Consider the following 27503-nt stretch of genomic DNA (forward strand, 5'->3'; position numbering starts at 1 on the left):
GCAATAAGTTTGTCTTTCGTTTATATAAATTTTTGAACTTTTTTTTCAAAATATTATTTCAAAATAATTATTAGTTCACGTTTCGAATGTTACATTTTTGTTGCGCGTATTATTCTTTTTTTTTGCACCATCTAATGAAAAAAATCTTTAGAAGAGTTTTACGTTTTGTCATTTTATTTTTGCTTGCGTGATAACCATATTTTTAAATTGTGCGACACGTTTGTGGTTTGGGAGCGCAGTTGTACTAATTCTCTGTTTCTGTTTTACCTCTTCCACCCCTCCTCTGTGCGCCCTCCTCTGTAGATGATGTGGTCGGTGACGATGAGTCGAGCTGGCACGATCGCGTCAGTTCCGGGTTTGACCGTTTGGTGGCATTTGCTTCAACCGAGCTGGATAAAACGCGACGCTCGAATGAGGACGTACCACCGTCGTCGGCAAGCTGTACGACCTCGCCCGATAGTGGCATCAATCAGAGTGATCACAGCCGTACGTTTCTGTCGTCTTCGTCCTCATCATCTCAGCTCGATGTACCGCCGAGCAGCGCTAGTGCGGGCAGCAGTAGCAGCAGCAGCATCAGTAGCAGCAGCAGTAACAGTAGTACCAGCAGCATAGGCAGCGTAACCGGTGGCCATGGAGTTGGGCACGGACAGCACGTTGGTAGCGGTGGCAACACGGTGGTCGCTGGTGGTTTGATGCTGAAGCACATGGTACCGATCATAAAGTCGTCGCCCGCCGAACCAGTCGATAGTCCGCCACTGTCGGACGTTGGTTTACCCCGAACGCCGAGTCCCACATCAAGTCCACCGCTTCTGTTCGGTCATCCGACCGCGATTAGTAGCACGATCGTAGGTCGAGGAAATTCAGCAGCAGTTTTGCAACCGGCTGCCCTGTTACATCCTCCCGGCAATGGTGGAGGCGGTAATAATGGTGCACCAACAGGTACGGTTCAACCTGGCAACAATTCCAACAGTTTGGGCATCCCTTTGAAGTACCAGCGCCAATCAAAGTCATCCTCGGCTTCGTCTGAGAAACATTACAAGAAAAAGTTCCGCGAACGTAACTGGGAGGAGTATGAGGAAAGTTTAAGCGGCGGACGGAACAGTGCCATTAGCGTTGGAGAACCGATGGAACAACAGGATTATGCTGCTGTTACTGTTGCTTCTGCTGCCGCTGTTGGAAGGCCACATCGACCGGGATCGTCCCACAATGTCAACATTCTATCGACGGACTCGAATCCAGCAGCTTCCGCCACGGCAATGTCAACCGAAGGTGGTACCACCCGTGGTGATAATGGTAGCGATCATCAACTTCAGCACCAACAAGTTCAGCAACATCATCACAAGCACAAATCGGCCAAATTTCGACCAAAGGGCAAAGACTGGAACTGGGACGATGAGCATTCGAATGCATCGTCCGGATCGGCGACAAGTTCGACCCGAACGAGCCGTGGATCGGTGGGAGGTACCAACACAAACCCGACCTGATTCATTGTGTTAGAAAATAGGGCACGTTTTGCGTAAGGAACGAGGAAGTGAAAATTATTCATCGCAGCACCGACAAACCCGCCAGCCTTCGATCATTGCATTATGTTAAGACAAAAGTATCGTTTTAGTTTACAAAAGTGTTGATTGTGTTTAAAACTGTGCACACGTGTATCTTTCGCGTATCTTTAACACACACACACACCATGCTGCCACACCACGAATATTTTAATTACTAAATAGGGAAAGATTACCCTTTTCTGTTGGTTCATGTTTAGCGTTCCTACTAAAGTTCGATCTATCTTAATACGCGCACCCCATCAAACGTGTTTAGGTTTTTGTTTTTGCCATTTTATTTCCCTCAAGAAACAGTGCAATTTTGCTCAAATAATTTAATAACGAAAAATATTCTTTTCGCGGTTTTATCATCGTTTTCACGAAAGTATGAGAGCGTTAGCGTCAATACATTCGGTACGGTAACGGAATCTCTTCATTGATCGTGTGTACCAACGGTTCGTTTGAAAGGGAAAGTTCGATGAAATGCTTTTCTTTAACTGCCATTTATCACGTGTATTTGTCTTCTCCCTCCATTAATGTGTTCATTCAATTTAATTAAAAGGTTGATTTCATGTTTAGAAACATTTTTGAATATTAATTTAGGGAGAAGTGCATCAGATCCAACACAAAAATATTTCGAACGTTTGGTTGGTTTAGAACTTTTTTACTCATTAATAGAAACGTATTATGGGGTAGCGTATTATGGAAATTAATAGACTTTTTTATAATTAATTTAATCGTTCACTTCGGTAATGTGTGTACGAAAAACAAAACCGATTGATAGTGAAATATTTTGTGAGCGTACGTTTCGGTTAGAACGACGAAGACTGAACATTTTCACCATTTAACTGCCACCTATAATAATTAGACTCTGTTAGACTAATTAACCGCACGAATTGCGATCTTTGCGACCCGTTTGTTTTGTGTGAGTGTCTGTATGTTTTCTTTTATTCCTTCTTTTGTTTTCTCTTAGAATGGCTGTGGCTTTGTTTTTTTATGTAAGTGATTTAATTTCCACACCCATCACTGCACACCTTTTTCTTTTGTGTCTGTTCTATACTACTGCAAAATACGCCAAATCGGTAAAATCGGTCAACTAAAACTGTGGTAAAAAAAAAGACGGTGACTTCTTTTTCGATGCATTTTCCCCAAAGCAAACTATACGTAGGAACGTTTCGGTATCTTGTCGGTATCAAATGGCGAAAAGGAGGGTTAAACATTTTAATTAGCTGATAAATCACATCAACCAACTAACCAAGCGAAACCAAGAAGCAAATGTACAACCTCATACATGTTTTAGTAGAATGTAACAAACAGTTTGGATTGGTAACAATCATGACAAAAGCGTAGCAGTACTAATTAAAAAAAGTAAAGTAAAACAGCAAACATAAACGACGTAAAAAGAGCCTAGGGAAGTATGAAACATAACTGCATGAAAAATGATATGAAAGTCACATTATCTTAGCAAAACCTGGAATCGATAACGGTGATGTGTAAGGAAAGGAGTGTGCAAAACTGTATATAGTTACAATATTCAAAGCAGAAGTTATATATTTCTAAGTACAACAAACCTGGAAACTAAACCGCTGAATGAAAGAGAAAATAAGAACTGAAAAATCAAGTGGAAGGAAAAGAGAGAATGAACGAGGTAAAAGCAAAACCTTTTAACTGTTGCTGCAGAAAATGCAGCTTCAAAAACATTTACGCAGCATTTTACAAACATTTGCGAGCTCTTCTGTTCTTTTGCTTTAACATTTGTTTGTTATAATCTATTTTCACAAAAAAACCGCTACTACGGATTTCCACCGTACAGTTTTGTTATATTTCGTTGAGTTAGTGTTCTTTTTTCCCCCTTTTGCTTTTATTCACTGTTTTTTCTATTTTAATTTTTGTTTGCTTTTACTCTGCTGGTTCTCGCACAAAAAGAAACAGCATTAGAGCGCAATAGCTAGGTGTAATGGATGGGTAAGACAAGTGTTTGCAGCAGTAGTGTTGTACCGCATAAGTAGCCAATTATATACGAACGTTTGTGAAGCGCAAAATATGCCTAGAATTTGTTTTAAGATTGCTTTTCTTTTAATTTTTTTTGGGCCTCTGAGACAAAGAGATAATGATGTTCTGAGCATGTGAGGTACCATATGACAGCAAATAAGTGGTAGCAAAATTAGACCGAGATTGGCGACGATGATGGGAGATGGAAGTATTTTTTTTTTGTTCAACGCGATGATTTGTTCTGGCAAGTACAGACACAAGATCAAGAATATTAGAACAGCAATAGTAATTAAAAAAAAAACAAAAGTTAATAGTACCTTTGTTTTACACATTTTACAAACAGCAAAGGAAAGCAAAACAATATAATAATATCGAGCGAAATTATGCTAACATTAGACTGCAATGGCAAACGTGCGTAAATGTAACGTTATTAGTAACGTACTGTGTTAGGTGAAGAATAGTTTGGCAAGGAATGGAAAAGAAAATAATCGAGCAAACAAAAAAAAAACAGAGATAGAGAGAGAGAGAGAGAGAGAGAGAGCTATACCAGAATTCTTTCCAGCTTTTCTAGGAAGCTTTTCTTGTGAGAAGAGTAACAAGAGCGAAAACAAAACATACAAAATAAATAACAAATTACAGGTAATATTAATACGCAATTTTTAGCATATAAAACCTAAAAAACCACGAGCATGTTGCGCCTTACCACGATGGTTGGATGGCAGCAAACGAACAAACAGAAACCTCTCAGGATAAGGGAAAAACAGACAGCAAAAAAAACACTCCTGATAAAGGAAAGCAGACAATGATATGACAAACCCAACATGATATGATAGGAAGTGATAAAAGGCAATAGGGCGAAACATTGTACAGAGAGAGAAAGCGTTTTTTTTTGGTTGGGTTTTGCTTAAACCTTATCATACGAATTGTTTTAGTGAGAAAAATCGCTTTTTTTACTTCATGTAAATGAGAGATTTTTTCGATTTTTGTTCAGACATAGTCCTTATGTCCAATAAGGGCAATGGACTCTGGCAATGGACTCCACCACTTTGGTTACTGGAAAGATTTTTCAGCTGGAGTCTTGGATCACTTATTGATCCTTCAAGCTAGACCTGTTTAATCCGGCACTTGTGCCGGGATATTAAACAACAGCGAGAAATTTGAGTTTTTTTTTAAACGAAGTTCACAGCTTCCTCTCAGGGTTGATGATCATCTCCTCTATAAAACAATACGTAACCTCCGCACCGGCTAAGGCAAGACACCCAAGATATCCTCTAAAATAGCATGTTGTCCGAAGAAAGTAACGTTTTAATGTGCTCATTATGTTGTTTGTTTTGTCTATCCTTTTCGCTTTTTATTTCCTAACCCCATCAGACCGATGTTTTTGGTTTATCCAATTAAGAAAACACAGTACCACCTTCACCTACCGGCTCCCTAAAATAATATGTAAGTTCTCGTTGTATAGTATGTACTATAATAGTTCATTTTCCTCGCGTTCTGTACCTTGATGTACTTGGCGGATTTTATATAATGATTACGTATTAAGTTAAGATTTGTTTGTTTTTTTTTATGTTCTTCGTTTTCCTTTTTCTAAGCTAATTCTTGTAAATTAAATTATACCCATCGAATTCATCGGTGGTACACGTTTATGCTAATTGAAGCGATGTATGTATTGTAATTTAGTAGAAGGAAAAAAAAACAAGCGAAAACTAACTAATTTTAGCATATTTCCACTTGTGTTGTGGTTGTACAAAATTCAATTTTAAATTATTAACCTAGTTTTCGCGACGGCTAGCCTAGTTTTCAAATTTTCGGGACGTTTTTCTTTCGAAATAATGATCTCCTTCGCGTACATGCGAACGTAAAAAGAGGGAATGTGTCCTGCGCTGAAAATAAAACAGAGAAAAAGTAGAATGTCCTTTAATCATCCCCACCTACTCCTACCCCAGGTTGTCTACGGAATAACTGCTTGTATTGGGTTCTGTTTACATCTAGGTTTTGTATGACAAAATGGACATTCATAAAGGAAAATAGAAGAAAAATATTACCCTAGCAGCCTCTTATTTAATACGATTGGCAAATTATGAAGTAAAAACAGAACTAGAGAAAACAAAACAAACATGATACAGCAAAAAGCTCCTTCGCAGTGTAAAGAAGCTGGGGAACAAAAACAAAAGGCAGGGAAGCAAACAAAAAAAGTAGAATCGGGAGGAACGTAAGTGGTGGATAATTATATATGATGCATAATTATACTGCTGGGGCTGAGAAACGAGATAATGGAAGGTAGAAGTAGTGCTAGTGCTAGTAGAAGTGGAAAAAATAGTACTAAGCTAATGAAAGAGAAGGTGAAAAAACAACAAACAAACAAACACCGCACTTAACAGCGTGTGTGTGCATTACAAAAATATAAAGTAAACAACACAACAAGAAAAAACCCTTTTAAATATGTAAGAAAATCTTAACTGGAGAAAAGTAAATAATAATAATGTAAAACTAAATAATAAAGCTGACAAAATATAAATATTATACAAAATTAGATCATTTTTATCGATTTCGTACTGATGAGAAAGAAAGAAATTCATATAATAATTGTTTAATATAATATATTTCAATACAATAATTATTATAATATTTTAATATATGTTTTAAAAGAATATGTATGTTTAAATTATTATATTTAACACTAAATTAAATTTGTCGTATTTGCTTGAAGCGTGTACATCACTACCTACACCCATGCCCATCACTACCTACACCTGACTGGTAGCGACCGCCGTTACCTCCTTGGAAGTATGTTCTCTTGGTGTTGAAAATCAAATTTTTGTTTCCAACCCGCTTTTTCAATTTTGGTAGCGATCGCGGCGCAGTTCAGTGGATCGCATACGAAATCCTCTCCAAAATTGCAATACCGCTGTCGAAACGAAAATTCGATTCGCTACACCAAGAGAACATACCACCAAAAAGGTGACATCGCTCGCCAAAATTCCAACCCCGATTCGAAACAAAAATTCGATTCTCAACACCAAGAGAACATACTTCCAAGGAGGTAGCATCATCGATCGCGCTGAAAACCAGTTGCTCTGTGGGTTGCATACTGTTAGGCGCAAACAGCGTTACTTTCCGTTACTTGCACAATGGTTCTCCCACATGACAGTTATGGTCAAATTAGAGCTCTGAGCCGGCTAAAGCGGTTTTTGCGCCTAACAGTATGCAATCCGCAGAGCAACTGGTTTTCAGCGCAATCGATGCTACCTCCTCAAATGTATGTTCTCTTGGTGTTGAAAATCGAATTTTTGTTTTGAAACGGGGTTGGATTTTTGGCGAGTTTTTTTGTTTTGGCGTTGAAAATCGAATTTTTGTTTCGTCGGCGTTTTTGCAATTTTGGTGACAATATCGTTACACACGCTATTGGCACATTTTGTTCACGTGTTAAAAAGCAAATCTTTTCTTCAATATAATTTCGGATTGAGTAAAATAAACGATACTAAACGCAAATTTCATTTTCATCAATGCATAAATACAACTTTATTTCGCGTTCGACAACCACAACCACACGAATAGTTTCCACCTTGTTATTTTGACTACTGGGGCTTTACTACTTCCATAAAGAAGAGTTTTTATATCGTTTCATTCGTTCTTGGCACGTGATTTTTTACCGTTCGTTTCTATTAATTTTCTCATCCTCTTTTTTCGCTTTTGCGACACACACACACACTCAATACATTAATTACCAAATGGCATCGATTTGAATTTTTGTTTGCTCCACCTGCTTGGCTGTGCCGTGCTGTGTTCTCCATGTCGGCATTTGTTTTGTTTTGATCACATATTACGTTCCGGTTACATCTTACTACAGATAAAACTTACAAACACTACTGCTACTACATTTATACACTTACAAAAAAACAAAAATACGCCACGCCATCCTTGTAACCTTTGCCTTGCAATCTTGCTTTTGTTTCGCAAGTGTCCTGACCGTTGTACACCTGTTTTCTTTGCTTGGTTTTTGTGTGGCTTTAGTTTTAGGTTACGTTAATGATAGTCCTGCTAAACAGCGACGAGACGCTAGTAGAAAGTTTTACACCCGTGATTCGCGTGACACAAACAGCTGGCATTTGGTTTCCCAAACTTTGTCCGTCGCATTTCGGACAAACGTTTTTGTTTGATGTTTTGGAATTTTTGGGGCTCGTCTCTTACACACTACTCACACTCACGCATGCATGCACACATACAAACAGGAGTGATAATATAGAAATCACTCGCTAGTAACTGTTCTACCTTTTACACTGTTTTATACAACATCAAATAATCTAACTGGACTACATTCTCATTCTGTCTCTCTCCCTGTCGTTAAACTCATGGCTTATCATATATGATGCCCGTATCCTCGTTCTCATCTCATCTCTTCTTTACAGTAGTATCTTTGTCTGAACGTGGATGAAACATTGCAGTTCCATATCGTTCCAACGTTCAGTTACAGCACACGGTGAGCTTTCCGGGGGTTTTATTTTATTATCCTGTTTGTGTGATTTTATATGTAAAAACACACATACAACTAGGAGTAACAAACATGACGACTTTCAAAAAGGGAAAAGGAATTTGTTTTTCAAATTCCCCTCCCATAAGTTAAGTACATTCGTTTCCTTTTTTCTTCGTGTCAGTCACTTGCTCCTACTGTTTTCGATGTGCTTTCCTTCCATGAAATTGATAGCAAATTGATAATTCATGTTCCACCCGGAGATTGCTTCCGGGAACGATGTTTTGCACATGCAAAATGTCATTATTTTGTCAATTTTCTGGCACGGAAAATACTTAATTTTTCAATCTCTACATTCTCCATACACACAGCTGCATTAGAGAGTAATTTAAGAGCAAGTACCATGACCCAATGTCTTGGTTTTCTCGCCCCAAAAAACGAAATATAAAATTACATCACAAAAACAAAAATCCCTGTTCCCTGTTCGCTTTCAGGTAAGCAAGGGTTTCGTAACGCTTGCCCCACGTAACGCCTCCACCTCCGGGAGCTTTGGTTTGGATAGGGCGGAAGCTTTTGCTACGTTCGCTCCATTGCTATTGTTACCGGCGGAACCGGACGCTTTCATGAAGCTGTACGACACACTGTTGAGCTTTTTGGGCGGTGTCGGATTATGGCAGCTGTTGGACGAGTTGTTGTTGTTGTTGTTGTTGTGGTTGAGGCTACAGGGTGAATTGTTGTTGTTGTTGTGATGATGGTTAATCAGGATACCGGGCGGTGGTGAGGTCACAACCGTGACGGAACCATTATTTACGTTCGCTTGGGCGGTTGCGACTGATGGCAGTAGCTGCTGCTGTGCTGATGCGTGAGGATCAAGCGCGGTTGGGACACCGTCGGTGGCGAGCAGATGTTGCCGGCTGCTAATCGTTGGCCCTTTCAGTCCATTTGGTAGCGGTGTTGAAGGTTCGGACCGTTCACCATTTAACCAGTAGGTAAGCATTTCACCCTTACCCTTCATCGGTACCAGGCCCCGCTCGGTTAGATCGAATGTGCCGAATGTGTCGAGCAGCGTTTTGGTGTTGTGGCTGACGTGTATTTTGAGCGCTTCACCTGTTGATTCCATCCGGCTGGCCGTGTTTACCGTGTCCCCGAACAGACAGTACCGTGGCATCTTTAAACCAACAACACCGGCTACACATGGACCTGGCGAAAGGGGGAGAGGAAAAAGAATGCAAGCTTCAGTAATTGTAATAATTGTTGATATCGCAATTAGATATGATATACGACAAGCGGCAAGGCTCGATAGATTCCGATGGGATGGTGATGTCATGAGAGAGACACCGGACCACTTGATTACTTTCAAACAGGAATGGTTTGAGGAAAGATGTTCACTCAAAAAGCGTTAGCATTTTGAAATAAGCTTCTTTTCACTCAACTAATGCTTTAAAACAAAAAAGAAGGAAAAATAATAAAAAAATTAAAAACTTGAAAATTTCCTAAATGGATTAATAAAATTTTGCTAATTTTGCCTTTGCTTTTTTTGGGAAATTTAGCAAAATTTTAAAAATTGATTTATTTTGATGCGGATTGATTGGAATGAGTTTCTTTTCACTCAAATGATGCTTTAAATAGAAGAAAGCATAAAAAATAAGAAAAAAAAAATTCAAAAAACTTGAAAATTTCTTAAGGGGTTAGCCTTGGTTTTTTTTTGGGAAAATTTAGCAAAATTTTAAAAATTGATTTATTTTGATGCGAATTGGTTGGAATAAGTTTCTTTTCACTCAAATGATGCTTTAAATAAAAAAAGAATAAAAAATAAGAAAAAAATAAAAAAAATCGAAAAACTTGAAAATTTCTTAAGGGGTTAGCCTTGGTTTTTTTTGGGAAATTTAGCAAAATTTTAAAAATTGATTTATTTTGATGCGAATTGGTTGGAATGAGTTTCTTTTCACTCAAATAACGCTTTAAATAGAAGAAACCATAAAAAATAAGAAAAACATAAAAAAAATCAAAAAACTGGAAAATTTCTTAAGGGGTTAGCCTTGGTTTTTTTCGGGAAATTTAGCAAAATTTTAAAAATTGATTTATTTTGATGCGAATTGATTGGAATGAGTTTCTTTTCACTCAAATAATGCTTTAAATAGAAGAAAGCATAAAAAATAAGAAAAAAATAAAAAAATCAAAAAACTTGAAAATTTCTTAAGGGGTTAGCCTTGGTTTTTTTTTGGGAAATTTAGCAAAATTTTAAAAATTGATTTATTTTGATGCGAATTGGTTGGAATGAGTTTCTTTTCACTCAAATGATGCTTTAAATAAAAAAAAGAATAAAAAATAAGAAAAAAATAAAAAAAATCAAAAAACTTGAAAATTTCTTAAGGGGTTAGCCTTGGTTTTTTTGGGAAATTTAGCAAAATTTTAAAAATTGATTTATTTTAATGACAATTGGTTGGAATGAGTTTCTTTTCACTCAAATAACGCTTTAAATAGAAGAAAGCATAAAAAATATGAAAAAAATAAAAAAAATTCAAAAAACTTGAAAATTTCTTAAGGGGTTAGCCATGGTTTTTTTTTTGGGAAATTTAGCAAAATTTTAAAAATTGATTTATTTTGATGCGAATTGGTTGGAATAAGTTTCTTTTCACTCAAATGATGCTTTAAATAAAAAAAAGAATAAAAAATAAGAAAAAAATAAAAAAAATCAAAAAACTTGAAAATTTCTTAAGGGGTTAGCCTTGGTTTTTTTGGGAAATTTAGCAAAATTTTAAAAATTGATTTATTTTGATGCGAATTGGTTGGAATAAGTTTCTTTTCACTCAAATAACGCTTTAAATAGAAGAAAGCATAAAAAATAAGAAAAAAATAAAAAAATTCAAAAAACTTGAAAATTTCTTAAGGGGTTAGCCTTGGTTTTTTTTGGGAAAATTTTGCAAAATTTTAGAAATTGATTTATTTTGATGCGAATTGGTTGGAATAAGTTTCTTTTCACTCAAATGATGCTTTAAATAAAAAAAAGAATAAAAAATAAGAAAAAAATAAAAAAAATCAAAAACCTTGAAAATTTCTTAAGGGGTTAGCCTTGGTTTTTTTGGGAAATTTAGCAAAATTTTAAAAATTGATTTATTTTGATGCGAATTGATTGGGATGAGTTTCTTTTCACTCAAATAACGCTTTAAATAGAAGAAAGCATAAAAAATAAGAAAAAAATAAAAAAAATCGAAAAACTTGAAAATTTCTTAAGGGGTTAGCCTTGGGTTTTTTTGGGAAATTTAGCAAAATTTTAAAAATTGATTTATTTTGATGCGAATTGGTTGGAATGAGTTTCTTTTCACTCAAATAACGCTTTAAATAGAAGAAGGCATAAAAAATAAGAAAAAAATAAAAAAATTCAAAAAAACTTGAAAATTTCTTAAGGGGTTAGCCTTGGTTTTTTTTTGGGAAAATTTTGCAAAATTTTAGAAATTGATTTATTTTAATGACAATTGGTTGAAATAAGTTTCTTTTCACTCAAATAATGCTTTAAATAGAAGGAAGCATAAAAAATAAGAAAAAAATAAAAAAAATCAAAAAACTTGAAAATTTCTTAAGGGGTTAGCCTTGGTTTTTTTGGGAAATTTAGCAAAATTTTAAAAATTGATTTATTTTGATGCGAATTGGTTGGAATAAGTTTCTTTTCACTCAAATAACGCTTTAAATAGAAGAAAGCATAAAAAATAAGAAAAAAATAAAAAAATTCAAAAAACTTGAAAATTTCTTAAGGGGTTAGCCTTGGTTTTTTTTGGGAAAATTTTGCAAAATTTTAGAAATTGATTCATTTTAATGACAATTGGTTGAAATAAGTTTCTTTTCACTCAAATGATGCTTTAAATAAAAAAAAGAATAAAAAATAAGAAAAAAATAAAAAAAATCAAAAACCTTGAAAATTTCTTAAGGGGTTAGCCTTGGTTTTTTTGGGAAATTTAGCAAAATTTTAAAAATTGATTTATTTTAATGACAATTGGTTGAAATAAGTTTCTTTTCACTCAAATAATGCTTTAAATAGAAGAAAGCATAAAAACTAAGAAAAAAATAAAAAAAATCAAAAAACTTGAAAATTTCTTAAGGGGTTAGCCTTGGTTTTTTTTGGGAAAATTAGCAAAATTTTAGAAATTGATTCATTTTAATGACAATTGGTTGAAATAAGTTTCTTTTCACTCAAATAATGCTTTAAATAGAAGGAAGCATAAAAAATAAGAAAAAAATAAAAAAATTCAAAAAACTTCAAAATTTCTTAAGGGGTTAGCCTTGGTTTTTTTGGGAAAATTTTGCAAAATATTAAAAATTGATTTATTTTAATGACAATTGGTTGAAATAAGTTTCTTTTCACTCAAATAATGCTTTAAATAGAAGAAAGCATAAAAAATAAGAAAAAAATTAAAAAAATCAAAAAACTTGAAAATTTCTTAAGGGGTTAGCCTTGGTTTTTTTTGGGAAATTTAGCAAAATTTTAGAAATAGATTTATTTTAATGACAATTGGTTGACATAAGTTTCTTTTCACTCAAATAACGCTTTAAATAGAAGAAAGCATAAAAAATATGAAAAAAATAAAAAAAATTCAAAAAACTTGAAAATTTCTTAAGGGGTTAGCCATGGTTTTTTTTGGGAAATTTAGCAAAATTTTAAAAATTGATTTATTTTGATGCGAATTGGTTGGAATAAGTTTCTTTTCACTCAAATGATGCTTTAAATAAGAAAAAGAATAAAAAATAAGAAAAAAATAAAAAAATTCAAAAAACTTGAAAATTTCTTAAGGGGTTAGCCTTGGTTTTTTTTGGGAAAATTTTGCAAAATTTTAGAAATTGATTTATTTTGATGCGAATTGGTTGGAATAAGTTTCTTTTCACTCAAATGATGCTTTAAATAAAAAAAAGAATAAAAAATAAGAAAAAAATAAAAAAAATCAAAAACCTTGAAAATTTCTTAAGGGGTTAGCCTTGGTTTTTTTGGGAAATTTAGCAAAATTTTAAAAATTGATTTATTTTGATGCGAATTGATTGGGATGAGTTTCTTTTCACTCAAATAACGCTTTAAATAGAAGAAAGCATAAAAAATAAGAAAAAAATTAAAAAAATCGAAAAACTTGAAAATTTCTTAAGGGGTTAGCCTTGGTTTTTTTTGGGAAATTTAGCAAAATTTTAAAAATTGATTTATTTTGATGCGAATTGGTTGGAATGAGTTTCTTTTCACTCAAATAACGCTTTAAATAGAAGAAGGCATAAAAAATAAGAAAAAAATAAAAAAATTCAAAAAAACTTGAAAATTTCTTAAGGGGTTAGCCTTGGTTTTTTTTGGGAAAATTTTGCAAAATTTTAGAAATTGATTTATTTTAATGACAATTGGTTGAAATAAGTTTCTTTTCACTCAAATAATGCTTTAAATAGAAGGAAGCATAAAAAATAAGAAAAAAATAAAAAAATTCAAAAAACTTGAAGTTTTCTTAAGGGGTTAGCCTTGGTTTTTTTTGGGAAAATTTAGCAAAATTTTAAAAATTGATTTATTTTAATGACAATTGGTTGAAATAAGTTTCTTTTCACTCAAATAATGCTTTAAATAGAAGAAAGCATAAAAAATAAGAAAAAAATAAAAAAATTCAAAAAACTGGAAAATTTCTTAAGGGGTTAGCCTTGGTTTTTTTTGAGAAAATTTTGCAAAATTTTAAAAATAGATTTATTTTAATGACAATTGGTTGAAATAAGTTTCTTTTCACTCAAATAATGCTTTAAATAGAAGAAAGCATAAAAAATAAGAAAAAAATAAAAAAAATCAAAAAACTTGAAAATTTCTTAAGGGGTTAGCCTTGGTTTTTTTTGAGAAAATTTTGCAAAATTTTAGAAATAGATTTATTTTAATGACAATTGGTTGAAATAAGTTTCTTTTCACTCAAATAATGCTTTAAATAGAAGAAAGCATAAAAAATAAGAAAAAAATTAAAAAAATCAAAAAACTTCAAAATTTCTTAAGGGGTTAGCCTTGGTTTTTTTTGGGAAATTTAGCAAAATTTTAGAAATAGATCTATTTTAATGACAATTGGTTGAAATAAGTTTCTTTTCACTCAAATAACGCTTTAAATAGAAGAAAGCATAAAAAATAAGAAAAAAATAAAAAAATTCAAAAAACTTCAAAATTTCTTAAGGGGTTAGCCTTGGTTTTTTTTGAGAAAATTTAGCAAAATTTTAAAAATTGATTTATTTTGATGCGAATTGGTTGGAATGAGTTTCCTTTCACTCAAATAATGCTTTAAAATAAAAAAGAAGGAAAAACAATAAAAAAAATTAAAAAATTCTAAGAACTTGAAAATTTCCTAAGGCTATGCGTTTTTTGGGAAATTTGACAAAATTTTAAAAATTGATTTATTTTAATGCGAATTGGTAGAAATAAGTTTCTTTTCACTCAAATAATGCTTTAAAATAAAAAAGAAGGAAAAATAAGAAAAAAATTAAAAAAAATCTCAAAACTTGAAAATTTCCTAAGGCTATAGCCTTAGCTTTTTTTGAGTAATGTAGCAGAAAAATTTAAATTGATTTATTTTAATGCGAATTGGTTGAGTTTAAGCAAGCGCGACAAATGCTAAGCTTGTAGTGACGGGGTTAGGGATAAATGGTGCTTTAATTCCCCAATGTTTTCTTCTCCAGCAAACGCTTCGGTAGCGCGTCCTCAGCATGCTGATAAACCATCTGTTGCGCAGGAAGTAAATATTCGACCGTGAAGATCGTTTCTTTAGTATGTTGCTATTCAGTGACAAACTTCACACCTAATAAGCGGACGTTGTGAGCTTGCCACACAGCAGCATTGAACGTCTATCTCGGGTGTCTCATTAAATGGACTGACAAGGGCTGAAGTGGATATGATGAAGAGACGAGAAAAAAAAAACAAACCAACATCTACCTCTGTTTAAACGAGAGGAAGTGGTTCAGCGGTCTTCTGCTGGGGCTTTGGAAACTTTTTATCTAAACGTCACAACGCGTCTGTCTGTCAGGCAAGTTTGGGGAAGAAAGATACTTGAAAGCAAAAAAAAGACCATCTTTTAAATCGCTCTCAATGGTGGTCCGGTGGCTCATCCGCAATCATCATCATCATCATCATCATCATCATCATCATCATCCTTTGCTTACTTACCACTGTGTAGCCCTATCCGCAACCGTAGCTGTTCGTTCGGCCGATGACGTATGGTGAACTTGTAAACGGCCGCCAGCAACCGGAGTGCCATGCGAGAGATTTCCCGCGCGTGCAGATTTCCATTCCGCACCGGAAGCCCGGACACTACCATATATGCGTCACCGATTGTTTCCACCTAGAAAGGGGCGAGACACATTAGAGACATTTATAATGAAGTTTTTTTTCGGGTTACAATAAGTGTTAATGTAATTAATTTAAACAGTTCACGACTTATGCCGCCAGTTAAGCAAAATTATATGCTTTCCGGGGAAAAGGCGTGCGATAAGTGTTTATTGATTAATTTCGAAAATTAGGTTTTTCGGCTCGGGTTTTAAAAAAAATGGTTAAGAATTGCAAAAGTAAAGTAAGAATTGCAAATGTAATGTTTGCGGTTATCAATCATAAAATCTGTATTTGTTATTCAATTAAACTTCAGACCATTACGTACCTTACGACATAACAGTACTTGAATATATTTTGTAAGCAAGAACACATATAATGTACAGCAGCAAATACACATGTCACTCCATCACAGACGAGTTTAAGTGTTAAAATTCGCATTAAACATTTTTTGCCCCAGCTGGGACTTGTGTGCGTAAGTGTATCATTACTTCCATGGTTGTTACATTGCCAACAGCAACACAAACACCATTTTTCCAATGCCTTACAGGCACCGGGGTTTTCTCCAAAAAACATACCCCCAAGAAACATGCTTTCAAATCTGGAAGAGTACAGCTGGTGCCTTTTGCCTTTTTTGTGCGCATCAATCTAAGATGAAAGCACCCTGTCTCTAGAGAGACGATTCCTAAAACCCCATACCCCAAGTAGAAATTTGGTGTCTTTTTCTTTTTGGTTTGGGAAGGCGTCGAATGAAATGAAAATTAATTGCCGTTCAATGACATTTTGTAGCGACGGTGGAAGAAAAGCAACGGCGAATGTGTGAATGTATTGATGGCCGGAAGGTTTATTTCGTTTCCGATAAAAATATCGGTGTTTTCGTGGAATGCTGAAGCATTTGTTGCAACTTGTTATTTGTTGGGGAGACTTATGGGTTCTTTGGGACAGTCCAAAAAAAAAGCATACGTAAAGGAATGGTTGGCAAGTCCGTAGGGACTAGGGATTTTATGATGTCTGACGATAAGCGAAAGGACGATTGATAAGAGCATTTAAAACGATATAAAATACTACAAGTATGTGCTTGTTTTTTTAACACATTCGTTGTCTTGTCATGGTTATCATTTGTACGGAATTTTAGTAGCCAACAGCCTTAACTTTTTAAGGGCTGTTTCTTCGGTACTTAAACACTTCTTTTTCTTTGGAACTATAACCTCAAGATGTACTAATGCAAGGGTGAATGGGAACGATTTAACAAACAATAAATCTTTAGTTCTTTTTTAATGATCTTTCGAAACCAAGCCGAAGTGTTGTTGTTTCTCCCAAATTATTTTAAACACCTTTAACTTATCATTTGTTTGATAACATACTCACAGCTTACCTTGTACACGTCAAAGTTTTCGACGATCGAGTCGAAGCAGGTGTAGAGATCGTTCAGCAGATCGACGACCTGCATCGGGGTGCTTTGTGCCGAAATCGAGGTGAAGCCGACAATATCGCTAAAATAAATAGATACTTGATCATACGTTTCCGCTATCACAGATTTGCCCATGATCAGCTGTGCCGCTACGGATCTGTGTAGAGATTTTAGGAGAAATGGTACATGTTTTAGGAAACAAATCATAGAAAACAAATATTACAATCAATATCGCTGCTACTTACTTGGGCAACAGTTGGTACAACAGTTCCTCGCATTTGCGCTTCTCCTCGAAGTAATCCTGCGTTCGCTCGTCCACCAGCGCTTCCAGATTGTTCGCATACTGCTCCATGCGTTGCAATAAATTATCTAATATGTTACCAGATTCATTTTCTCTGCAAATGGTGGAAGAATGTGAAGGAAAAAAATGTTACAGAAACAAAGAAACAATATCGTACGCAAAAGAAAAACACTATCCAGGGAGAGAAAATTCGAACTGGGAAAACGTTACTCTGCTGTAAGGCGTCTTACACGTCTCGGTTCACTTACACAATCATAATCATTCTTATTATGTTGTTTTTTTTTCAAACAAGAAAATAAGACATTGCGAAAGAAAAACAATCCATCCACTGTTGGATGTCCATTGTTGGAAGAAAGGAAAAAGGAAAAAGCAACTTTCATGCTCTCAAACCGAAAGACAATAAGCTCCTCCTCAGCGGATGGTAACGCTGTGTACTAACAAAACGTAACGTTGAAAAAATCGGTTCGCTTTAATACCGACGATGGTTTAATCTGAGTGAGCAGCCAACAAATGGCCAGAAGTAGTTTTCTTTCTAGCGCACGATGGGCAACTGCCAAATGGTAGAAATTGGTAAGCTGGATTGTTGATTCAATGTTGGCTGGCGCTAATTAAACGGTTTTGATTCGTCGATGATGGCCGAAAAAGTTTTCCCTCCGGGGGGCTAACTCCAAGGACAAGGCAAGAGATCGTTTGCTTTTGGTGCTTTAGTTTTCAACACACAATTAAATAAAGTTGCCAAAACGGAAAACAATCGACCAATGGAATTGGAAAGTCATTTTTTGTGACTGAAAAACAGGAGCTCCATCCATCGACTATTTTGGAATAATTCCATTATATTCGCAGCGTACACTTGTTGGCCACTAGTTTTCCTTCTCTGCTAGTAGCCGTTGGTAGGCAGGCAGACAATTAGATGTGGTCTGTTCTGGGTGGCTTTTGGATTCTCTGTTTACATGGCTGCACGTTAGGTGTTGATTCTACTGTTCAGTCCAAGTCCTAACAACCACCGGCTACCAGTAATTGTGAACTGTGGATCGAATTCTGACGCATCCCGGTATCCGATACGTAAGATGTGGTGGTGCAAAGGGGCAGTAGATGTGGTGTTAATTAAAGTAACAACCAACTGTCGTGCCTGTTCGACTGTTTTGTGGCATGAAGCTCATTCTAAGAACGGTAGCTCAGCTCATAGTCGCTTCGACTCTGGCGGCATCTGGTACGCTGTGAATGGAGAAGAGATCGTATTTTGTCGGATGCTGCGTTGCTATTTGCCTCATTGGTAATTTGTATCGTTTCACCAATTACCACTCAATATGGTGTGTGGCAAAGTGAATTCTAATCAACATTTGAACTAAGCTTTGTGACTTTGAACTTTGTTGTAAAGAAAAGGAGCTTCATCTGTTTGCGAGAGGAGTATTTGTAGGTTGTTGTAATCATTACTATTTTAAGTTATAGTGGAATATGTAATCGTAGAAGGAAAATCTTCTCCTTTTTTTTAAACTTGTTTGATGTGAAATTGATTCTGAGCATGGCATGTCGATTATACCATGATGGAGCGAACATATTTTGCAACAAACTTGAAAGGAAACTAAAATTGGAATCATTTTCATTTTTTTGGATCTTCGATCGAAATGAAATTGATTCGATAAGGGGGTTTCTTGATTAAAATCTTTGACGAAAATGATAGTGTGGGTGTGGAGAAAGCTCAACCTTTTGCAAAAGCACTAGAGTAGTGGAAAGATTACACATCGAACCATAAAATAGTCCACTTTTATTTGAAAAAAAATCAGAAACTAATCCATTTTTAAAAATGTCATAATTTCGTAAGACTGATTTGGTGTAGTATATTATAAAACCAAATTCAATTTTTACTTCAATTAATTTAACTATTAAAAGCTCTACAATGTATCAAGCTTCCTATGAGGGCTGATAAACAAAAACTGAAATGTTTGTATTTTAATTTTAAATTTTATTTTAATTTTAATAATCCTTTTATCGTTATTTTACCGCTAAATTATTTGAATTTTATCATAGATAAACTTTTCATTTTCCATGAATCTATATAAGATCCTCAAAGTTTAATTTAAATAATATATAGGTTTCTACTTTCATTCACGCTTAGAAAAAAGTGCTACCAAACACGTTTCAAACAATCATCGATTCTTCTATTTTACATGCGGTTCACACTATACAAGGGAAAGCTCTTACTGTTATGTATTGCCGCTTACGGTATACAACCCTTTTCAAACTGCTTTCACCCCAATGCCTGGCGCACAAGCAATCATTCACAAGCGATTCTCATTATTGACACCATCAATGTTCGCTGCTTTACACTTCCCGACGTTGAAATGTGTAATACTTTCCCTTTTACCATTTGCACTTTAAAAGGCAAATCAACTCCCATATGTGTTCCACCACACGTGGAAGAATGGGGACGATTTTCGCTTTGTTATTTTACGTAAAATTTATGTTTATTCCGCCGGTTTTGTTGCATGAGAATGGGAAACGAAGAATGAAAAAAAAGAATGAATCCGAACGGGAAAATTGTTTTTCGTACCGTATCGTGATTTGCTACCGGCGAGGAAAGGTTTACTGGTAAAGCAAAAACACCCTTTCAAAACTCTTGTTACCTTTTCGTCTTTTTTTCAGCTGTTATTATGCACAAGACGGCCCTTCATGGCGGTGGGGTGAAAGCGCTATTTTTTTGTATGGATCGACGTCTGAGAGTGATGAAATAAGGAAGCAGAAAGCGCATCGATCAGAACACGGTTGCACGTGCAGCACACCTGGCGCATGAGACATATGATGATGATGGTGTGGTGCCGTTTTCCCGCTGAAGGTTGATCGATAAGAGGTTAAATGAGTGCAACATTAAATCACAGTTCGCTTCGATAAGCGAAGAGATGTGAAAGATGAGAAGGATTGATGGGACGATAAAAGATTGCAGCTTTCGATGGCTAGGGTTAAGCTCTGATTGAATGATCGATGCTGTCAACAGCGCAGAAAGGATTGGCATCGATTGGGGTGTATTTGGGGGAAAAGGATTATTATTCCGGAAAAGAATGCCCCACACAAAGTATAATCTCATAATATGAAAGCTACAGAAAGGTAAGCTTATTTTGATGAAGAAATTGTGCTGAATGTGGGCAATATAGTATTACAATAAGAGGAAGTAGAAATTGATAAGAAACATTTTTTTAATATTACTTGTCTTTCCAAGAATTTAACATCAATAAGAATTTAAAGGGTATTGTGATTAAATAAGATCGGCTTATTCTAATTAGTTTTTCAATCTGAAACCTTCCAAAATTTAATTTCACTAGAAACAGGATGTAAAACAGTTAGCTAGGCACTTGTGGGGATGTTTTTTTCTTCAAGGTATTGGACTCAACAAGCAAGACTACCTCTCATGTAAATAAAAGAATGTTTAAACTCTTCTCGTGCTTCCTGCTTCGCACTGCACTGCTCCATTAAAAGCTTTATCGTGTGGGCAAAGCTCGGTTATTTACACAAAATCCTTCCAGTAAAATATTATAATTCCCCCAATCACATCATTGTGCACGGCAAACGAATGAAAGCAAGCGATTTAAGGGTGCAAATTGAAACAGACGGTCGCTTTATGTACGAAAGAACTGAACCAAACACACCGGAGCTAGGGAAGCTGACAAATTGCCAACGATTTGATACGATTTCCTGCCGTCGGCATTTCCGTTTAATGTGTCTTGGCCAATCTTAAACCGTAGCCAAAGCTTACGCCAAAAAACGAGTGATGAAATGGAAGGAACAGATTTTTATCATCACACTTTTGTCGCTTCCGTTTGCAGTCGTCATCAGCAGGAGGTTTGCAAAAGAACGACCAGAAAAACAACGCACCGAGTTGATTTAATTTGGTGCAAACTAGTAAAAGTTAATGAACTGCGAAACATGGTACGGGTTCGGTTGGAAGTCAAACTTTGCGAGAATTGATTTATTGACGTGCAGAAAGTGAACAGCGCACAAACCATATCCAAGGTGTAGACCATATAAAGCAACCTAATGGTTATGAGTTTTTCCTCGTCTATATGATATAGACCCGTCTCAGAGGAAGTTAGGGATCACCCCCAAAAAGTGTGAGAGAGCTTTCCACACCAAAACCGGAACCGACAGTTGAAATGATAAAGCATTCTTTCTGTCGCTTTCACTGATTGGTTCACTCGATTCGGTCCGAAAATTTGACTCGGTTCAAGTCAGGATTCGATTTGCCAGATTGATTATGGTTCGTGTCTTGTTCACTCAATAGCTGGGTTGAGTGGAAATGTGTGGACGCCTGTTCGCTTTCATTAGGCGTCCCATTGAGCACTCAATTACCGGTTTGAAAAAGTTGTAAACCAATAGAAAACCCGGAGAAGGAAACCGAGAAAAATAAACCATAATACTTTTTGAATGTTGCGTGCTTAAACCATGCGAATGTTTTATGGTTTTATGGATTGACAAAGGATTCTTCAGTTTATAAATAAGTGGCATTTGCTTCTGAAAAGCAAAGAACTGCTGTTAAAACTCGAAAAACTATATTCTTTTTATAAATTAAACATTAATACTCACTTGTTAATTTTTCTGATGATAGTTTTTAGCCCACTAAAGTCGGGCCGGTCTGCCGGTTCTTCGGCCCAACATTTGACCATTATGTTGTTAACGTCCTCGTACGACGACTCGTCCACCTTTGGCCGGAAAGGAACGTCCATCAGTCCCGGCCCGTCTCTGACTAGTTTGATGATTTCTGTAATCGTAATTACAGCGTCACAGATTAGATAAACGATCTAGCAGCCCGAGATGTTCAGAACGGAAACGTCATTTGGGATATTTATACAGTTTGATCGTGTTATTAGTTGTTTGATTAATGATGTGAAGCACAAGAAAAATTAATAGTGAACTATAAAAAAAAACAAAATTTGTTACATCGCGTACTGTACATTCAATCGGCGAAAAAATGTCCTCGAAAAAAAGTGTCAAAACAGTAACGATACAATTGCGCCCTGTGCATCGTGGAAGAACTTCCACCGAACAGCAGCCAACAGCAGGTCCCTCCAGTGGACCACCCGTCAAACCGTTGGCAACTAAATCGCGCTATAAAATCTATGAAATACCACGCAAATCGGAGTTTTCTGAATATCTCGAAAAGATAAGGCGTGAACAAGAACTACGGCAGGAACAGGATGGAAACCGTCGTGCAACACTGGCCCGTGATCAGGATGCGGGCCCTAGCCAACAAGCTGAATATCCGCAGAAGCTTTTCGTTTTCGATAAGCCCATCATCCCCACGGGACAGGGAAGTGTGGTCCAGTATAGGCCAAAGGAGCGCCATCCGTTCAAGGAGCTTGTCAGTAACTACTTTAGGCGAAGCTCACATCCAAGGGAAACGATACGGCTGTACAAGCTGCCCATCGTACAAAGCTGGGAGGAAGCGATTGAAGAGTCACTCAGAAAGCTGGCCGCACAAAGATCGTCCCGGGGACAAGCGTGGAAACAATCGCGACTAAAATGGTTGGAAGATTTGGAACAAGCAAATACAAATCTAGCGACACCGAACAGAACCGTCGGTACCGAGGAAGCTATTGATCCGTCCATATGCTGTTTTCTCATGTGGTGTCGACGCGACCATCGTGTATCAGATGGCTTACCTTTGGGAGATTTTTCCTCTGTGCCGAGGTAGAATGGACCTTGGCGCGATACGATCTCCTGGATGATGATGCCAAACGAGTAAACATCACCTTTCTGACTGCCCGCCTGTGGACACTGGGGATCTCTCAGAAGTTCTGGAGCGGTCCAGAGAAGTTCTGCAAATACAAAACACTTTGAGTATATGCTAGCCATTAGAACAATGTAGCCAAAAAAACTTACTCTGCCAATAGGCGTAACTCTCAATATCGGCATCTTCCGTACTACGACGCAGCTGATGCAGCCCAAAGTCCGTCACTTTCAGTACGAACCTCGAATCGACGACACAGTTGGATGACTTTAGCGAACCGTGTGAATGTAGATCGGTCGAGTGTAGGAAAGCCATACCCTTGACGATGTCGTGCATAAGCGAAATTTTGAACATCCAATCAAGCTTAATCGTTTCATTCTCGAGTATGTCCTGCAGTGATCCTTTCGGGCAATACTCGGTCAATATAAACGGATCGGGATTCAAATCTAAACATGCACCATAGAACCGCACCAGATGATCATGCTGAATATCCTTCATGCGCTTAAACTCAAGCATCAGCGACCGGGTTAGGCTGAGGTTTTGCACATTAATCTTCTTGATCGCCACCTTACAGCCCTTATAGAATCCGAAGTGGATGTAAATCTGTCGATCTCCCGGCAGCGAGTTGAGATCCTCGGAGTAGATCGTCTGCAATGAGGAAGAAGGGACTATCGATTGGTTTTCATGATTGCCGGACGGATTGTCCCGAAATGTGCTTACAGCTTGACTGCCCCGTTTTACCATCGAATGGAAGCTGCCCCGATGCCCGCGGCTAGGATTGCAGGACAGCACATCGTTCGGGTTCACCTTCCACGTCATGGAGTTGATTTCGGCTTCAAGTTTATAGTGCCGGTAGCCAACGATGGATGCGATGCCCATGCATACAACACACACACCAAGTACAAGGGACAGTATTGCGTAGCCCGGTAGTGCTGTGGAACGTCGATGTAATGAAGCGGAGGTAATAAGTACATGTCATAGATTATATGTAAATGCACAGGGTGATTCGCCGTTACTTACAATTATCTGGACATAGTGATCCGTCAAAACCACAGGTTGGTCGATCTGGTGGAGCCTTTGTCCGATCACCAGCCCAGTGAATAGCTTTGCCCTCGACAAACTGAAGACCTCCTCCATAGTAATAGTTCGCAACAACCTAGAACGGAGGTCGGAATTCATGTAACACAGCTGCTAAACTAATGTTTCTAACCTTTACTAACCTCAAACAGTCCCGTTTCCGGGTTGAGATCCAGTAGAGAATAGTTCGATATACGGTCACCGTTCGAGTCTATCGTCACATTCCCGGTGATGCCCTTAAAGCTTCGGCCCCACATCAGCTGGGCTAGGTGTGTGCCGTTGATTGGTTGGCGGAGTGCTTGCTGTTCGCCTAATAGCGCAATGCTGTCATTGAGGGCATACGCATACAGCAACACCGCATCGTAGAATGCCGTCACGAACGTTGAAACGGGTTCATCCTCAGCATACGTGTAGTTATACTTTGTCCTGGTCAGTTCCTTCACCTACCGAGAAATGAGAGAGATAAGAAAGTAAGCAACCAAAAAAAAAGTGAGACCAAATCAACTATAACCCAACGTCAAATACGCAGGAAGGGACACTTAATCTTATTTAAGTCGGGCAAACCCCTGTCGGAACGCGCGTGGCAAGCATGCTTGAAAGCTTGTGCCTTAACAAGACAAACTCCTCCAACCGGCTTACAATTCCCGTCACGTACCCGGGAGGGATTGGATTGGTGGACTTCCGAATGCGATACGAACGATAGCAAAATCGAAGAAAATAGGATTTTAAACTGCTTCCTTTGGGGGAGAAGATTTCTGTCACCCATGTTTCGAAAAGGAAATCGCTTCTTTTTTTTCCTAAATGAGAAAAACCGGAAAAGTGGTCAAACGGGAAGGGGGTGTGCGTTTGCTGCGGATTCTGAGAACTTTAGCGTTGTATGTATGAAGCGGTACCCCCGAAGCAGAAAAGAGCAATGTGCTACTATCGATTCACTTTAGAGTAGAACGTATTTATTGCTTAGGGAAGATTTTTTTATTCGTCGTGGATTTAGAAACTTAATTGCTTCTGAAGTTAAGCTGCAGAAGGGTTTTCTAATCAGCGGTACTAACCGCACAATAATGTTTTGTGTAGGAGTGCTAATTTAAAATCTGCGATTTGATGGAGTAGAAGGAAATAGCATAAAGCATTATGTTTGGAAAAAAAGTAGTATGTGTAGTAAAATTCGTGTATCTTATAGTAGAAATTAACTCAACTGTTAGTTTACCTACAGCTGAGTTGCGAGAATTTTTCATGCGTGTAAATTCCATCGTAAATACCCCATTCTACGCCGTTACAGACGTACAGGAATAGTTTCACAAACGTACGTCACTAAAACTGATGGAAAACTTTCCATTGGGGGACAAAATTCTTAAACGAATTGCTACGGGTCAGCAGACACTAACAGAAGACTGTCCTTTGATGCGATTTGCTCGAGCATTCAGATTACCATCACTTTAAAAACTTTTTGCCAATAACTTCAGCAAAATAGTTGGATCAGAAGAATGTTACTACTTCGAGTGTAACATAAACCAGAAACCAGACAGGGGGATGGTGGACATCACCTAAAGGTAGCCCTCCTATACGTTTAAAGGGTTATGTGGGATGGAAAAAATTAAATCAAGAACGCCAAGACATTTCGCTCGCCTAAACCATTGCAACTGCTTCAGTTGGCATGACGTTTTGTCATGCATTCCCCGTGGGGACTTTCAATGAATCCACCGAAAGACAGAAGATAAAGCAGAACGACATGGGCAGATTGCATGCGGGTTTTCCACAACGTTCTCCGATTGTTCTCGCTTTTTTGTGGTGGTGGAGAGAAACTTTTCCAACGCCCAGTCACAATTCCACCACATGAAATGAGGGAGTGCTTTACTGTCGGTTGTCCTCCCAGGACGAACCAGATGAGCAATCCAAAGTGGACACTTCTGTGCACCATTCGTCAACTCCTTTTTCATGTCAGGGTTAATGCTCGGCTACGATAAGCAGTAATTGAAACCGACTTTACACATCCACGCAAACAAAACGCGACAACAGTTTGAGCTTTTCCGAAAGCTTACAGACCTTGACCGTCGCTCCTGTGTGAAGCATAACCGGACCACTTTGTGCAGCGATGGATGGGTTTTTGTGGGAGGGAAAAAATATATATAAATTTCTACTTACCTCCTCAGAAAACCGACGATATTCGTCGTCCTCGGGTTCGCGGGCAACCACCTGTAGCAGGGCGGTGAATGCTTCCTTCGCCTTCTGGTTGCGCTCGTCGGTATCGTTCTTGGCGTACCAGGGCGGTTGTTTCGTTGCCGTCATGCTGCTTAGCCAGATAAAATCCCGCGTTCCAAACGGTATCAGATGGATGGAAAAGAATGGAAACCAAAAGAAATATACAAGCAAATGCGAGATGAATGAATTTGAATGCAAAACAAGCACAATCCTTATTCGGTAAGGCAAAAGGTAAGGCAAAGTGTCGCAAACGAAGATGAAACATTGGTAAGACAAAAGCAAAAAGGAACAACCACGTCGGTGGGTTATTACGAAAATGAAATGGAAATTTCTTAGTTGCTCCATTGAAATGTACTCGGGTATCATCAGCTGTCCTTACCGTTGCACCATTGGCAAAGGAGGTTTCTTCGCTTGAGAGTGGTTTGAACAGGGAACTTTAGACTTTAGGACGTACACAGAACTCGGTAGATACTGTTTTGTGCGATACTGGCGGATTTAAGATAAGCCCTTCGTAGTGTGAGTATTTCTAGTTCCCGAGACGAGCTAGTTGTGTCGGAAGCCGGATGAACATATTTTAATAAATCCCTTAAGGCTGTTAGAAAAATTGAGCGTAGATAGAGAGTTGGTGATATGGAATAAATTATTGTATGGGAAATTATGGTGTAAAGATAGGAAGAGCTTTCTTAGAGAAGTAAACACGTGGAAGAAATATCAACTTAGTTTAAGCCTCTTTATGTAAACTACATACAAATCGTGCACCCGTCTGTATTGGTTAATCAAACGATTGACGTCAATAGTAGTTTAACGTAAAGAAAAACGGTTACATTTTAACATTTGATGGATTCAATTCTTGGGAAAAATTTGCTTCATTTAATTTCTTGATTGATTCCAGATTTTCATATCAATAAGTAATAACTGTTACCATTGCGCTATGAAACCTTACGAGGAAACAATCTTCCTTTTTTCGATTTCAAATCTCATTCTTCACATGAGCCGTGCCGGACAAACAATCAAGAGAACAAACAAACCAAAAAAAAAAAAACAACGGCCACCGTGTGATTGGTTTTTTCCCCGGTTGTCCCCGCACATACCTGCCAAATATTTCGATGTTGAAGAACACGTACTCGCCACTGTTGACCATGTTCAGTTCAGCGGCCGCTAGCATAATTTCCCGTATTGTCGATGGGCTGGCGCACATGATGACAACTGCAATGAGTCAGAGAGAAGGCAAACATTTTTTGTAGTAAGCTTTAAATAGGTGTAACATAATACGCTACGCAAGCTTGCTGGGGAGCTTGAAACGGGAAGCCCCCAAGATGGGGGCTAATAGTGGTGCACGGATAAACAAGATACCATTCTCACGCGGGATTGGTAGAAATGTTTTTGATTCGTAGTAGAGAGGACACTCTAATGGATATGCTCGTACCACTTGTCAAGTGAAATGAGCGAATAAATTGAACGCAATTTAAAGGCGGAATCAAGCGAAGTA

The 27503-nt window shown here is 37.2% G+C and overlaps 3 protein-coding genes and 1 long non-coding RNA gene across 9 annotated transcripts in view; 2 read left to right on the forward strand and 2 right to left on the reverse strand.

Moving 5' to 3' along the window:
- LOC125762215 (histone-lysine N-methyltransferase, H3 lysine-79 specific) overlaps window positions 1-6063 on the forward strand; it is a 42222-nt gene extending 36159 nt beyond the window's left edge. The window contains exon 9 of one of the 2 annotated variants that reach the window (XR_007418187.1): window positions 304-417. Coding sequence is in view for 1 of the 2 variants with exons in the window: in XM_049424059.1 (XP_049280016.1) it covers window positions 304-1484 (1181 nt within the window). In the remaining variant the exon portion in view is untranslated. Of the gene's footprint in view, window positions 1-303 lie in introns of both variants that reach the window. The other variant, XM_049424059.1, reaches the window with a different exon arrangement.
- A 959-nt stretch (window positions 6064-7022) lies between these two features.
- LOC125762217 (atrial natriuretic peptide receptor 1) overlaps window positions 7023-27503 on the reverse strand; it is a 59065-nt gene continuing 38584 nt past the window's right edge. For 4 of the 5 annotated variants that reach the window (XM_049424065.1, XM_049424062.1, XM_049424061.1 and 1 more), the window contains 11 exons: window positions 27106-27220; window positions 25958-26102; window positions 23962-24261; window positions 23762-23897; window positions 22894-23673; window positions 22674-22829; window positions 21598-21772; window positions 16967-17116; window positions 16686-16878; window positions 15152-15326; window positions 7023-9201 (listed from right to left, as the gene is read on the reverse strand). In XM_049424065.1, coding sequence (XP_049280022.1) covers window positions 8492-9201; window positions 15152-15326; window positions 16686-16878; window positions 16967-17116; window positions 21598-21772; window positions 22674-22829; window positions 22894-23673; window positions 23762-23897; window positions 23962-24261; window positions 25958-26102; window positions 27106-27220 — 3035 coding nt within the window. In that variant the 3' untranslated portion in view covers window positions 7023-8491. The remainder of the gene's footprint in view (window positions 9202-15151; window positions 15327-16685; window positions 16879-16966; window positions 17117-21597; window positions 21773-22673; window positions 22830-22893; window positions 23674-23761; window positions 23898-23961; window positions 24262-25957; window positions 26103-27105; window positions 27221-27503) is intronic. The other variant, XM_049424066.1, reaches the window with a different exon arrangement.
- On the reverse strand, window positions 10654-13299 carry LOC125762236 (uncharacterized). Its single transcript, XR_007418190.1, has 3 exons — window positions 12944-13299; window positions 11049-11219; window positions 10654-10875 (listed from the first exon to the last, which is right to left on the reverse strand). It is a non-coding gene; the product is annotated as an uncharacterized LOC125762236 (long non-coding RNA).
- Window positions 21782-22705, forward strand: LOC125762235 (uncharacterized). Its single transcript, XM_049424100.1, has one exon. The coding sequence runs from the start codon at window positions 21983-21985 to the stop codon at window positions 22703-22705; it is 723 nt and encodes a 240-aa protein (XP_049280057.1). The 5' UTR covers window positions 21782-21982.

This window comes from Anopheles funestus, chromosome 2RL (genome assembly GCF_943734845.2).
Source record: "Anopheles funestus chromosome 2RL, idAnoFuneDA-416_04, whole genome shotgun sequence".
Classification (NCBI taxonomy): domain Eukaryota; kingdom Metazoa; phylum Arthropoda; class Insecta; order Diptera; family Culicidae; genus Anopheles; species Anopheles funestus.